The 15,981-nt window shown below is 34.9% G+C and overlaps 1 protein-coding gene across 4 annotated transcripts in view; it reads left to right on the forward strand.

The window, feature by feature from the left end:
- TFEC (transcription factor EC) overlaps nucleotides 1-15,981 on the forward strand; it is a 200,219-nt gene that overhangs the window by 32,931 nt on the left and 151,307 nt on the right. For 2 of the 4 annotated variants that reach the window (XM_017957119.3, XM_017957122.3), the window contains exons 2-3: nucleotides 12,714-12,760; nucleotides 13,706-13,952. In XM_017957119.3, coding sequence (XP_017812608.1) covers nucleotides 13,755-13,952 — 198 coding nt within the window. In that variant the 5' untranslated portion in view covers nucleotides 12,714-12,760; nucleotides 13,706-13,754. Of the gene's footprint in view, nucleotides 1-311; nucleotides 3,377-4,359; nucleotides 4,670-12,713; nucleotides 12,761-13,705; nucleotides 13,953-15,981 lie in introns of those variants that run through there. The other 2 variants (XM_021936199.2, XM_017957120.3) reach the window with 2 other exon arrangements.

Below are 15,981 nucleotides of genomic sequence, written 5' to 3' on the forward strand. Positions count from 1 at the left end.
GTCCTTCTATGATGCCTTTGAAAATGTCAGTTTGAAAAATTGGGGGGAAATTTACATAGCAGAAGCATTTTCTTTCCTCTCCTCAAGATAGAGTCAGTTGCTACCCCTTAAAATAGTCTAATTATTTTACTGGAGACCTAGTTATAAAACTACTTGCGGTTGCACTAGAAATAGAATTCTGGTGACACTTAATGAGATTTTTCAAGTTCACATTACTTATTCTGCAGACTTCTTCATTTGAGTAGATTATTTAATATTTTATTTGTTTTATTATTCACATTTTGGGGGTAAAATATTTCCATTCACATTCAAAGTTGGTTGAATTATATGCCAAAGTTTGAGTGCATAGAGCTTTCTCCCAGTCTTGCTATTTCCAGTGTGCAGCTGCCTAACATATCTGTAATTCACATCCCTGGAGCAGGTTTTATGCTGCTGCCCAAGAAGTAAAACTTTGTCCTACCTTAGAATGCAAGTTAACATTTCATTACCTGTTTAATAACACTTTATTTTTTTCCCGGTTTTTCCCTCTCTTTGTCTGAGTGAGTTCTGTCACTGTCTGCACCCAAAGTAACTATATTCCATTAAAAACTTTCGTGGTTATATTGTATGGTATATTTTGGAATATGTTTAAATGTATCCTGGCATTCTGGGAGATACTTTTCTATTCGATTTGTCACTGGCACTTTACATAAGAAAGGTGGATAAAATTGATCTTTTTCCACTCATGGAATATAGTTCCAGCTATCTTCCCCACTCTGTACTCTCCTTCTTCTTTCCTTGTCACCTACCCATAGATGACTAAAGGTCCTTTAATTGCAGGAATTCTTATCTATCCATTTCTAAATCAGTCATTTATTCATTGAGCTCTCGTGTTATGTTTAATATCATGCTAAGATTTGTGGGAGATATGGACACATTTAAACCATGGAACTTCCTTTGCAGACATAATACTCATAAAACAATTAGACAATAATTAAATCATATACTTGGTGTTAATAACCATGAATGTAAGAACTTAGAGAAGAAAAAAGTGAATATGACAGGCGTAGTAGGGAAAAAGTTATGAAAAGGTGTAATTTGAGTTGGATAAGAGTACTCAGAGGTAGATAAAAACTGCGGTTGTGTTTGAGATTTGAGGGTGGTGAAGATCAATTAAAAAAGTACCCAGTGGACAGTCACTATGTTTGCCAAGGTGGAGTGTGGAGATATGCAGGTTAGACCAGGCTTGATGTAAGTGACAACAGGATCCACGTAACCATTCAGTTTTTTTTTTGTTTGTAGGGAAGTGGCATGACAAAAATGATGTTTAAACCCACTGTTTCAGGCAAGACTCAGAGAGGCTTATGGTGTATCTTAAAAGATGAGGAACTCAAAGGATGACAAAGTAGCTAATTGCAAAGATTAAAATAAAGGTAACTGCAAATAGAATGCTTTCAAGACAAACTGAAATCATAAACTAAGAGAAACTGACTCAGAATGAAAGAAAAAGGAGAGGCTGGATCCAAGGGACAAAAGGAAAGGCTTCAATGTTACCTTACCTTCTTGCAACAAACCCCCAATATTTTTGAATTCCAATACATCTTGTTCAAGTGCAGTTATCATGCTGGGGCCACTAGGTGGTGATCTTTGTTAGTTGGTAACTTGTAGTTTTTAAAAAAAAATGTGAGTTCAGCAATTGCTTGTTTTTGTTTCACACAATCCTTGATATATAACATTCATACTATGGATATATGTTCATTAATGTTTTCCTTTCTCTATTTTTTTTTCTTTTTCGTTTGTACTCTCAAGTAAGATGGGGGAATTGGTTAAAAAATGTAAATCTCCATTCTCACGCTTGTTTGGCTCCTTGGAATTTCCCAGTCCCGGGCACTGCTCTCAGGGAGAATGAAGTAGGAAAGGGCATCTATTACGTAGCTTACATTTATTGGTGTCATCCACTAGAGGTTTCCACACTAACACCAGTGTTGGCCACAATGAGGAAAGTGGGGGAAAGGGGCATAGGCAGCTGGGTTAAAGGATCATTCACCTGCCATCACCTTGTTCCGGTCATCCTCAACCTTCATTGCTTCTGCTTGCCCTAGAGCCTCATCTTCTGCTTCTCATTATGCTGGAGTACATATGCTAAGCCGATGGTTACTTCCTCCAAGTTGAAGAAAGCCTGCTACCTGGCAGATAAAAAGGAATACAACTTGCTAAAAGGCCTGGTACATAGCAGGCACTGCCGATGCTTGTTGAATGAGCGATTCAGTGATGAATGAATGAACAAGCATCACTAATGCAGTGGAGGGAAGAGATGTCTTAGTTCCAGAATGCTGAATGCATATTTCCATAGAAATCTTTTAAAACATGTAGTGTGCTGTTTCGTGTTGTGGGAGCAGGTGTGTATGGCTTACCTGATTCCTTAGACCCTACTTACATAGAAACCTAACCACCATGGCTAACATTGCTTCATAGGAAAATGCTTTCTGAGTTCCAAACACTCAACTTATTAATGAACTTTTGTTAACCTGTGACTTTATAACAAGTTCTTATTAAATGAAATAATAGCACAGTTCATAAAAGTCACTTTTGAAGTGCTTAATTACAGTAACATGTAATTAACAGTAAAGGCTTAAAGTGCAAACAGGGGTCTTATCTATCCAAACACTTTTTTAATGCCAAGTTTCCTGATGATCTTTAATAAACCCTTGCAATTGTAACAACAATTACAATTTCAGTGGCTTCAGTAAGTCTGAAGACTCCTCCTTAATTTATTTCCGACATTTCCCTGTAGAGAAGAAAGTCTGGGCACCTAGCTACAGCTATACATTTGTTACCTATTCGAAAAATTAGGTTGTCAATTCACTCTTTAGTAGAAGAAAGGAAGGTTATTTCCTTTCCTCCCAATAGCTACATTTTAATGAATTTTTTATTTTACTGATTTATTCTTGACTGCTTTTTCCTTTCCATTTGACCTTTTGGACCAATCAGGGCTTTTAGCCAAGGATCAAAGGAATTTGAGTCCTGGCTTAGGCAAATCCCAGACTCATTTCTTTTACCTTATTTCCCTGTCTTATCTCTATCTGAAAAAGATAATCATCACATAATATTAATCATTTGAAACCCTGACCTCTGAAATAGTGAGTCTGTAAAACAAAATTTCTGGATAGCAAGTCAATATATTTTAATGCCACTATGTCTTAAAATAATAATTTGCTTTTATATATTTATTTTTTGTTGAAGTGAAATTCACATAATCTAAAATTCACCATCTTAACCATTTTAAAGTGTACAATTTAAGGACTTCCAGTACATTCACAATGACGTCAACCATCATCACTATCTAATTGCGGAATATTTTCATCAGCCCAGAGAGAAACTCTGTGTCCATTAGCAGGTACTCTCCATTTCTCCCTCCTTCCAGCTTCTGACATCCACTAATTGGCTTTTTGTTTCCACGAATTTGCCTATTCTGGACATTTCATGTATGTGGCTTTTGCAATATGTGGCAACATGCAGCTTTTTGTATCTGGCTTCTTTTACTTAATGTAATATATTCAAGGTTCATTTATGTTGTGACATTAATGGTATTTTATTCTTTTTTATGGATGAATAATATTCCATTGAGGGTATATACCTCATTTTGCAGATTTTTTCATTCATTGATAAACATTTGGGGTTGTTTTTACTTTTTTGGCTCTAATGAATGATCCTGCTGTGACCATTTGTATGTAAGATTAGTTTGAACATTCTCTTGGGCATATACCTAGAAAATCAATTGCTGAGTCACATGGCAATTCTTTGTTTAACTTTTTGAGCAACCTACTTTTATTTTTACATATAATAATACTGGTTATCCTTCTGAAAGTTATTAGCTAGTGTTTTTTATAGAACCAGTAAATATTACAGGCACATGATGCATTGGGCTGGAACACAATTTATTCGCTCCCATCACTTTAATCAATAGTCAAGGCCCCAGAGACAGAGTTATTTAGATAGTGAAGATATAAAATGGCATTTCTTCAATCAAAATTACTGAACTATGCCTCTCCCTATTCTGTGATTTCATTCAACAAATGTTCACTGGGTCCCAGCAGTACATGAAGCACTATTTAGGAACTGTGAATACAGGCAAAAGACAAATTCTATGCTAACGAAACTACATTTAAGAAAGCAAATAAATGATTTTAGATATGCATAAGCACTATGGAGAAAATGATGCAGGGAATTGGCATGCAGTCTCTATCACAGACTGTAAGGACAGTGCTTCTCAAATTTTAGTGTGCATGAGAATCATCTGGGGATGTTGTTAAAATGCAGATTCAAAATCAGTAAATCTTGGGTGGAGCGTGAAATTCTGTCTTTCCAACAAATTCCCAGGTGATGCCATGCTGCTGTGAATGGGCAGAGAAAGCCTGACTGAACTAGTGACTTTTCAGTGAAGACGTGAATGTGGAATGTGCATCAGGAGCCATCCAAGTCAAAATCTAGGAAAAGAAAATTCCATGGAGAGAAAGGAACTTTTGCAAAGGTTCCATGGAGGGAGAAGTCTTGGTTATCCAAGAAAAAGTGATATGGAATAGCAACCCATCTTCTTCCCTGAAACACAGGGCTTCTACAAAAACAGAACAAGCTAGAAAGCATTTGACTCTCTGTTATACCAGTCACAGCATATTCTCCACCAACAAATGTAAGAATTCATTCCTAGACCCAGGTGCACCTTTGCATCAGCTTCCTTTATCTTACTGAATATATTTTTGCAAAAAGATCCTCTTCTCTCATAACATTCATTGCAGCTCAAATTTCTTTTTAACCTTTGGATTCTTTTTTTTTTTTTTTTTTTGTATCTTGTCTGTTTTACTTAACATTGTAAGCATTTCCAATGTAATTAACTATTCTGAACCATGACTTTATATGGATGTATCAAGCTATATTTAGAAATTCCTGGATTTATATAGTTTCCACTGTTTAAATTCCTTTTGGGAGACCTATTTCAAACAAGACTATGATAAGTGTTGTTGTATATAAGCCTAATGCCACATCTCTGATTAATTCTTTAGATTTAAAAAATATAATAATTGGATTTTGATAAATAAAATGTAACTACCCTCTAGAAAAATTGTTCCAATTTTTACATTCATACTATCGGTGAACAGTTCTCATTTCCATTCCATTTCTCCCCACATTAACTGGCTAGTATAATCATTTTCTTTAACTTTTTAATGACATACAATTTACATACAATAAAATTCACTCTTTTAAAGTGTATTTAACATATATTCAAAATGTTGTACGTATGATTTGGTTAATTCATTAAATTTATTGTGTTTAAGCTCTCATTTCATTTTTCTTGTTTCTCATAGATTTTCTATGTAGTTATTTCTGTCATTTAAAATTAATAATTGTGTATTTTAAAATTAATTTTAATTCATATTTATCTTTCCGGACCAATTGCATTGGCTGGATCCATGTTTTTCCCAATTATTGCTAATACTATTTTTCTGTATAATGTAGAGTTTAGGGGTATTTGTTTTCAAGTATCTGGGTTAAATATACCACTTCTTAAATGTATAGCATGGAGCAAATTACTTATGATTGTTGAGTTTCAGCTTCTCTATTTGGTAAAAATGGGAAGTATTAATAAATAGATTTCTTAAAGGATATAAAAATTAAATGCTTAGCAAAGTACTCAATGTATGGTAGATACTGATTCATTTTTCATTGACTTTCTAAAGATCAATGCTGCTTAGGAAATAACACCGGGTAAAGAGGATCCACAATAAAATACTTGTGCTAATATTAAATTATGCTCATATAAATACTGTTGTCATTGAAAGTTTTTTGTAGAAATCCTTGAGCTAGACTTTTCGACACAGATAGCTATTTTCTTATGCTGCCTTCCCATAACCAGGACCCCATTTATGCCAGTCCAGAAATACAGCTATTTGTGTCATTATAAACCGCCAGAGAATCTGCATTCTCCCTTGGATAACTCACAGATGTGCCTCCCAGCACTTATAGCCATAAATTCTTAATCTCTCAATTAAATACCTCCTACTGTATCTTTGCACTTTTTTCTTTCGTATTGTAATCTTTCATAATACGCAACTATTGAATTTGTTTTTGTTAGAGAAAAAGTATTAGACACTACTAATCATGTCTAAATTCTTTAGATATACCTCATTTATTACATTCAAAATAGTGAGAGTGCCCTGAACAATTGTGTATAAGTGCAGGACTTATATAGGGGGCAAAAGAGGTACCACAAAGCCTTAAAATTAATTTCCCCATTAGGAAAAGATGCCAGCAGGTAGTCAATTGATCAAAAGAAATGGTTTTAGCTTTTTATGATGCAGGCACAATGAGCTCATTATTTTTTATACATAACTGAATACAAACGTTTTATTGAAGATCTTAATAAAAAACTTTGAGAAAAAATTTGATAATTTTAGAATTTGCAAACATTTTGCAGGTCTGAATGTATTTGAAATGGAGGAAATAAATAATTCAACAGAAAGTTTTAGTGTTTTCTAAACGTTGAAAAATGTTTTTCTTTGTTAGACTGACCATCAGTAGTGATAAGGAATGATGATTCAGAGACAGGGTGAGTAAAATGTCTATTCTTGTCCCAAGTCAAGGCAGTCACTGAAAAAATTGCTTCAGGCCATAACTTTGGCATGCCATGGGTTAAATAAAGGTCAACTCCAAGGGAAAAATAAAAAATCAGTTGATCTTTTGGTGTTAAAGGGGCAAAATAGTTATCATTTTAGATGCTTTTAGTGCTCTTATAAATTCAAGGATTTTGGATTTCTTTTTCCCTCAACTGAGAATTTTCAGGCCAGTGGTGTCCACAATGTATACGAGTGCCTTGGGGCATTTTGAAAGGAAAGAGAAGGAAATTTACCGTATTTTGAAGCAGCATTCTTGCCTATACAGACTCTTGCATGATATTTAATAACTCAGTGATGCGGCTAGCCCGCAGGGCTGAGAATACTTTTTACATTTAACTTAATCAGTAGCTATTTGGAACATAGGTATCTAGAGAACTAGGTTCTAATCCCATCTTTGGCACACTGTTTATTTCTGTAAAAGATATCAAAATACAGGTTTGTAATTACTCTTCAATATTTCTTCTAACGTATTTGTCTTTGTTAGGGAAAGGGTTAAAGATTGTGGAAGCGGTTTATCAGTCAATAACAGTTCAAGAACTCCACATCCCTGTTAGTTTTAATGTTGGCTCCATCACATTCTTTAGATAGGATAAGAGGGGCTCCTGCTTGGCATGGCCATTAAAAGAATTGCCTATGATGATACCATGACATGGTAAGAGCTCATTAAAGTCAACCTGTATTTGGGTTATTAGTATTCCTATTCTGTATCTTCTGCTAAGAAAGTATTGTAAGCAGCAAAAATCACATAGAGGTCTATCTGATTGGCTGGTTAATTCTGACACATACTAACAGCTGTGTAATAAATGCCATCAGCTGCTGTGTGGTGAAATGTTGTATGGATGGTATAGACACTGGGACATTTTGGTCATTAATCGGAGACTTTCTTGGATTATGTGTGTAATTCAGGTAATTCTCCGGCAAAGCAATCTTATTTAGTCAAGCAGATTAAATGAGAAGTAGGTAGGCAACCCCTTAATAACTCCCAGGACAGATCAGACTCAATAGGTTTCCACCATAATTAATTTATTTGAGGTTCCAACAGAGTGGTTTATTTTTGTTGGATTCTTTCAAGGATGGCAAATGCTCCACATTAAATGAGAGGAATCCTCTTTTTCTCTTTATTTTTTGGTTAAAAGATGTTATTGCATTTGTTTGCATAGACTGAAAGAAAAAAGCAATGATTGTGAAATAAAATTCTTTCCTTTAGAGAAAAATCTCTTTTCTCAGAAATATAAAAATGAATGATTTTCCCATTAAGAACTGATTCTTTACTGTAGAAAAAGTCTTCCTGTGACTAGTGATAAGTGACTGTGAAAATAAAGCTTATTGAAGATCATGCCAGACAAACTAGAGAACCTGATTGAAAGAATCAGTAGACCCTTCAATGAGAATCAGCCCGAAATTCTGTACATTTTGGGGACATATGCTCTTATTTGCTCTTTCATAGAATAGTAGATTCTATTATTTTTAGAGTTGTAAGGGGCCTTACAGGCACTGTGCCCTGAAGATGGTCAGTAAATATTTGCTGAATAAATGCATGAATGTATTTTAATGTTCCTCTCATTGTTGAAAACCTTTCTATATTTTATATACTACAGAGAGTAATTTAGCTTGTGCTTGAACATTTCAACTTACTGAAAGCTTACAAAACTCTGGGGCAGCCTTTTTCATTGGTGTAACACTCTAATTATTGGATATTTCCTTTTTTTTTTTGAGCCAGATTTTATCACCATGTAATTTCCACCCTTAGGTTTTAGTTTGGTTTTATGGGGTAACATTAAAATAAATCTACTTCTCCTTCACATGAAAGTTCATCACATATTTCAAGACAGCTATCATGTCCCCCCATATAATTCTTTTCTTCTCCAAGCTAAACTACCATTTTTAAGATGATAGTGTTTCTAGTTCCCTAACCATTTTTATTCTTCTTTTCTATTTCTTTGGTCGATGTCTCTAACATAGTTATTTTACTATCTACCATGTAATGAGTAAATTTTGAGCCAGGAACTGTGATAAACACTTTATATACATTATTTGATTTAAATCCTCACACCAACCATGTAAAATATGTTCTTTCTAGTGAAAATACTGTGTCAAGGTCACCTAGTTAAGAGGCATGATTTGGATTCATACCAGCTCTAAATAACCACAAGGCCATATACAAGTAACTTATCCTTCAGCTTTCTCTTCAGAAAAATGGGGAATTATAATTATCCCTATGCCCTAGAACTGTATAGAGTAATAACGAACTAATATTTGTTAAGCACTTATAAAAGCATCTGGCATATAAAAAGCACTTTAAGTGTCTGTGAAGCAAGAAGCTGGTTTATGCTTTCACTCTATACTATATTCTCTCCCTATAATGTTTCTTTTTTAAGTGGACGTGGTATGCTGAATAATGAACCCCCAGATATGTCCATGTCCTAATCCCTGGAACTTGTGGATGTTACTATATATGGCAAAAGAAACTTGCATATGTGATTAAGTTAAGGATGTTGAGGTGGGGAGATTTTTTTATGGGTTATCTTTGGTGAACCCAAAGCAATCACACAGTCCTTATAAGAGGGATGCAGACATCAGAGTAAAAGAGAAGGACATGTTACCATGGAACCAGAAGTTGGAGTGACACACTTCAAAGATGGAGGAAGGGGCCACAAGCCAGAGAATATAGGCAGCATCTAGAATCTGATAAAAGCAAGAAAATGGATTATCCCCTAAAGCCTCCTAAAAAAGTCACTCTATCCTGCTGACATCTTGACTTTAGGTTAGGGAAACTACTTTCAGACTTCTCTACTACAAAACTATAAGAGCAAAAAATGTGTGTTGTTTGAAGCCACAAAATTTTTGGTAAATTTGTTTAGAAGCAGCCACAGGAAAAGAGTGTAGTTTGTATCCAAAACTGCCTGAAACCTTGCATTAGAAATAACTGAGGTCTACAGAGCCCGAATTACTTCTGTGATGAATATTATAGACTCCATGTTCCTAGTCAACATATAGAAAAATACATCTTACATCCAGAAGGTTCCACATCACATGTGATACTCTTTAACAGCTTTTAAAAAGGGAGGTTTAATTAACAAAGGACCACACTACTGACATTAGATCTGCCTTAGTTTTCTTGGCTATCCCTGATGCTCATGACAGTCAGTGTGTGGGGAAATTTTTCTCTTCTGATATCTTTGTCTTCATTCTCTGTCAAACGTCCTCCCTCCTCATTCCAGGGGTGTGGGGGTCTTCTTTGGTTCTCTGAGAGTGAGATGTTTCAATGTCCCTTCCTAGCTCATGTCTTTCTTTGAGCCCTTTGCATTTCTGTCATCCTTGTTTGCATGCTTCAGTCTCAACTGAGGGAGCCTCTCATAATTTTTACTGCTGTTGTATTTCCTGGATGCTGCTTTTATGAAGCGTCGGTTGTTTCTAGGTGGCAGAAGAAAGGTCTTTCACCAAGAGATCTGCTTCCTCGGATTCGCATGCCATGGGGACCTACATCTCTTCATCTTCTGGAAGTGTGGGATGGGAGTGTGCAGAAACTCTCCATCTCCCTTGGAACTTCACCCCCACAGCATCCAGAACATCTCTCAGATTTACAGAAGAGAATTGCTGCTTTTAGAAAAACAATCCCCCTTATGCTTGCCCTTTGCAAATTGTCACGGGCTTACGTACATCTACTGATTTATCCTAAATTCTCACATTTGTTGTTTATTTTGTTTTATTTTTGTTTTAGAGGTCTCACAAAACACTGTTTGGATGCATTCACTGAAACTTTGATCAATTGAAATCTCCAAATCTATTTCCTATGAGTTAATGATGAGCCTGGATATTTTCTACCTTATAGCCATTTAAATTTTGAGCCCAAATGAAATACTGTGTGTTTTTTGCTGAAGTGGGTCTGGTCCATCATTCTAGCTTATCATACTATTAATAATGACAGTAATTTATTGAGTATCTACTTTGTGTCAAGCACTGTTTGATGTTTAAAGTATTAAATTACTATTAATAATGGTTAATAAATTATATTGTTAGGATAATAAATTTATTAAGATAACAAGAATTTTATTTTTAAATGTGTTACTTTTATTTTTCCCAACTTACTTTTTTCTCCCTTATTTGGATAGCATCCATTCTATGTACTTCTCTAAGTCCTGTAAATATGTTGGACAACTAATGATGAATGAAAGGTTCTGTGTCCCTCATTAACATTATTACTTCAGGTGACTTTCCGAAACTTGTGTCTGTTTGTCTATAAAAGGCCTTAAAAGATAGAAATCTGAGACCTGAGAGTTATTTTCGGTATATCCATAAGTGAATATTTTGGGAAAGATTAAGTTTATGTTGAATTATTAATCAGCTGTCTTTGGGAATGGCAATTTTAGCAACTCTGAACCTAACTAATAATTGAGCTCACATAGATTTATTTTATCAGTGAATGCATTATAAGAATCTTAGTAAAATGCTTTGCTGAAATTAATATTTACTTATGCTGTATTCTAATCCTCCCGACAATCGCCTGGGGAAGATACATCACTAACTTCTTTTTACAGGATGGTGTACTCATTTCCTAGGGCTGTCATAACAAATGACCACAAACTGGGTGGCTGAAGACAACAGAAATTTATTCTTTCACAGTTCTGGAGGACAGAATTCACACATCAAGTTGTCAGCAGGAGTGGTTCCTTCTTGAGGGCTTAGAGGGAGAATTCCAAGCTTCCCTCCTAGCTCGATTCTAATCTCTGCTTTCTTCATCACATTGGGTTCTTTCTCTGTCCATGTTCTCTGTGTCTCTTTCTCTCTTTCTGTAACACCAGTTATATTGAATTAAGGGCCCACCCTACTCTAATATAACTTCATCTTAATGTGTACCTTAATTACATTTGCAAAGACCCTTATTTCCAAATAAGGTCATATTTACAGGTACTAAGAGTTAGGACTTATTGTAGTAGTGGGGGGAGACATAGTTTAACTATGGGAAAAGGAAAAATCACTAAAGTAAGAGGAAGCACACATTCAGAATATGAACCAAGGACTTTTGTCTTCATGCAATACTCTCTTGACTCCAGCTCCCTATCTCCTAGTGAATTCCACTTTATTTTTCATGAATTCATAGATGAGCTGTTTAATAATCAATATGCCTTAGAATTTCATGAGGCCTAAAAATCAAGCCTACTAGCTCTTGGTTTTTAAAATCTATCTTTTCCTATTTTTAATAAGTTTTTCTTATCATTAACTTTGGTTCCTCAAACACTTTTCTTGTTTCCAAGCTCACATAATTAGTCTGGGCCTAGACATTTTAATTTATTTAGATTGGTTTGCTAATCCCTTATTACCTACATTCTTCTATTGGGCTTCAATTTCATTTTAATGGTTGTTTTATATATTCTAGTTTAAAACATAATTTAGAGCTGTGTGGTTCTTTTTTTCTATACATATATCCATTGCTTCTGGGCTACAGTTTGTCATAGAAAACATTAGTCTCTTTCTAGAAACATCTTCCCTTTCCAGTTCCTCTACTGTCTTCCAGTAGGAGGTTGACAATTCAATATTGGGCACCAATTGTCATGTGTACAGCTATAATTAATCTGTTAGCCATCAACCAATTAATAATTTTGGAGTTTGTATTATGTGCCAGAGACTGTACTAGTTCTAATGATATAAGACATAACATATAATAAATTTTACCCTGAGGAGCTTATATTCTAGTTGAGGGGAGGGAATAGTAAACAGGAAATTAGCATGTGCTAATTGCTATGAAAATATTTTAACAGAGGTGTTGCCTGTATACAAGTGGAACATCTTACCCTACTTTGAAATAATTGTTAGTACCATACTTTTGTAATCAGTTATTTGCTCTCAAGTAGTGTTCCCTTATTATTCCATATATTGTCTATCTGCCTTTTGGAGACACACACTCCTATTGTATGTCCTGTTGTGTATAAGATGCAACTTATAACATTGAACATCCGATGTATGTTTTTGCCTTATAATAATGTACAATGTATGAATCAAATAAGAACAGTATTATTAAAGTTAAAAAACAGTAACTTCTCTCTTTTTTTTTTTTCTTTTCAGAGTCCTATCAATGATTTAGTTCCCTAGAGAAAATCAGAAAATAAAAGGTTGGTATGATATCTTATAAATGCTAAAACCAGAGGTTATCTAACAGTTATTTAAAAATATAACTTATCACATTAATTCTAAATTCCTTGGGTGTTGGGTCTGTTTATTCCAGTTACTTCACATTACTGTTATTACAGAATGTCTTACCTAATATGGGAGTTTTTAGGGCCCAGAAAGAAAACGATGTTTTCCCAGATACTCTGAATGAGAATTTGGATGACCATTAGCAAGACATTTAGGTCACCTAGCAGCTTCCTTGTTTTATTTTCGGTCCCTTTTAAAAGGTCACTTCCAGGACAGCACTGTTGTTGAGTGTGCCATAGCTCAAGCCAGAAATTGAGTGTGGGAAATGCGATATCTATTGTGGTCTGTTTTTCTGTGTGACAGTTGTTCCTATTTTGTGTTTGTTTCTCATTTAATGAGGATACAACTTTCATCTGGGTAGATGTACGGGTCACTTGTTCGTGCACTTAAATACACTAAGGCACTCCACCAGCTGGAAATTGTGAGTTGTAGTTGAATTATTTTTGCACAGCGAATGGTTTTCCTTTTGACATATTTTAATATACTTGCACACTGAGAGCAAGAGTGGGTGAACAGAAAACAGACTGTTTTATTAACCCAGCAGTCACCTTTGAGGTTTGTACATGTCCACTTTTTTTCTTGCCTTTGTACATAATCCCAAGAGACTGGTACCTGGCTTTGCTCAGAATAACAAAGTCAGGCACAAATCTCCAAACACAATTGTTAGCTGAATGCCAACTGTTTCTTCTCATCTTTTTTTTTTTAACTTGAACATTAAGAATTACCTCTTTATGGGTGAACCATAACCATTAAAGAATGAGTTTGTTTTCTATTTCAAATACTTCCCTTATCATTTACTAAATTTATTTTATAATATGTAGTCTCAGGTGATAAAATATTATTTTGTATGTGTTTTGCAGTGCTCCTTTTTTCCAAATCCACTAATAGTGAGAAGAAAAGAAGAGAAATATGTTACAAGCTTTAACTGGACTTCAATTTCAGCTGAAAGAACAATTAGGAGAAAAGGAGAGAAGACTTCAAATCAGCCAGGAAATCAGTGCCCAGAGAACAGAGTTCCACATGCAATTTTCATACAAACCAATGTTGCATAGACTTGTCCCAGCAAGACCACAAATTTATTCAAGTCAATTACCATTCTTTACCAAGGTATGTATCTGTATACATATACAGCCATAATTTCTAAGTAAGTATAGTAACTACCTCTGAAAATCTATACATTTTAATTGTACTCGAAAAACTGAAGAAAAAAAAAGAAAAAAAATCCAGGGCTTCCTCCCAATTCTCAGTAAATAGCTACAATTTATAGTAACTGACCCATTTAACAGCATGGAAATATTAATGCAACAAAGCACCCAAAATACATAGTTTTCCCTTTCCTGTTATTATCATTATCATCTACATCATTGTCATTATACTACTACTACTTGATATTTTGGAGCACTTTATACTTTACAAGGAAGTTTTATATCGTCTTATTTGGCTATTTGAATCATTCATTGTAGTATGCCGTAATGAAGATTATTAATAGAGATAAAATTTTTAAAAACACTCCAGGACTTTTAAGGCACAGTGAAGTGGTGTAGTGTGTAGGAAGGACTGTTTTTTAAAGTTAGAATTCTGAGTCTGCATTGCTGGCTGTCTGATAGTGGGCCTTATAAAGCATTGCTTTGTTGACTTATTCAATGTGAAAGATAATAGTTATGCCAAAAGCTGGTTATGAAGTTTGACTGAAGATTATGTTTTGTAGAGGATCTATCACAGTGTGTATAGGTGGAAAATGCATTGAGATGGAATTTTTGTACTGGGGTAGGAGGTTAGTGTAGGTAACTTTGAAAGCAAACACTATGAGGATATAATCCTATATCAAGGATTATTCAAGGTAGCACATCTAGTAAGTGGCAGGAGCAAGATTGGAACCCATGTCCCATACTCTCAGTGTACTTCTGAAATTGAGTCTAATTTTAACACTATATTTTGAGCACCTGCTTTTGACCAAGTTATTGAGCTACATTTTAAAGGTACAGATATGAAAAAGGAGGCCTTGCTACGAGGGTTTTATAGTGTGGAATGGGAAATAAATAAATTCAATGAAGGAAAAGCTTTGCACCATTGGTGTGGTGTATAGTATCATACATGGTTTTGGTGATGTCAAGGAAGGCTTTGTTATTGTGGAGACATTTGAATTGGGCCTACAAGTATTGCCACCTCCATTTTCAGGAAGCAGCTATATCAATAATACTTGCTTTATTTTTCATATTACAATTTTTCTTAAAAATAAGACTATTTCATTGACCTTGAGTAAACTTTCAATAACAATGCTTATTTACTGTAAGTTGAACTTTCAAATACCATTGCTTCTTAAAATAATCAGTATGTTCTGTTTATAATTATTTCTAACTTCATTACAGTTTTCTTTTTAGTGCTTGCAGTTTTTTTTTGGTCCTCAAAAATATTTAAGCAGGTAGGGTTTTAATGAAAAGTTGTAGAAGATTCTGAGTTCTATAATCTTTGTTTTCTTTGGGTCTTCCTCATCATTATCCTCACAACCTCATGATCAAAACAGTATATTTTTAGGACTTGGTAAGCAAGTGCTATGGGACAGGCATCATGCAAATCACTTTACATATAGTATTCTAATTCTTCAATAATCTAGTTCAGTAGCTGGAAGCCCCATTTGCAGATTTTGAACTGAGGTTCAGAGATTTTAAGAAATGATCTCAAAATTGCATGACTAGCACCAGCATTACTGTTTTCTGACTATGACCTAGCAGTTCTTATTTGTCTGCTTTGTTGGGTTCCGCTACTTTCTCACTAGCTTTATTATGAAAACACGGATGATTCTCAGTAAGAGTAACCCAGTATGAAGTAGATGAAGTCACAGAGTGAATTTGTTGGCTGCTATTTCCAGGAAAGAGAGCTAATATCAGGGGTGACTAGAGCCAGAACTTCAAATATCACTAGGAACAGCTCTTTGTCTCATCTGCGCTTCTCTCTGCATATTGTCTTTGTTCTCAGACCAGCTCCTCCTTGCAGCAAACAGTATAGGCTTCAGTCCCTCCAGGCTCACATCCTCACAGCTTGCCATCAAGAAAAATGAGTAATGTTATTCAGCTCCAGTGTGAATGAACTATTCTAGGGAACATTTGTTGGGTCACATGTCTAGCCCTTGGCCTGG

This window comes from Papio anubis, chromosome 4 (genome assembly GCF_008728515.1).
Source record: "Papio anubis isolate 15944 chromosome 4, Panubis1.0, whole genome shotgun sequence".
NCBI lineage: Eukaryota > Metazoa > Chordata > Mammalia > Primates > Cercopithecidae > Papio > Papio anubis.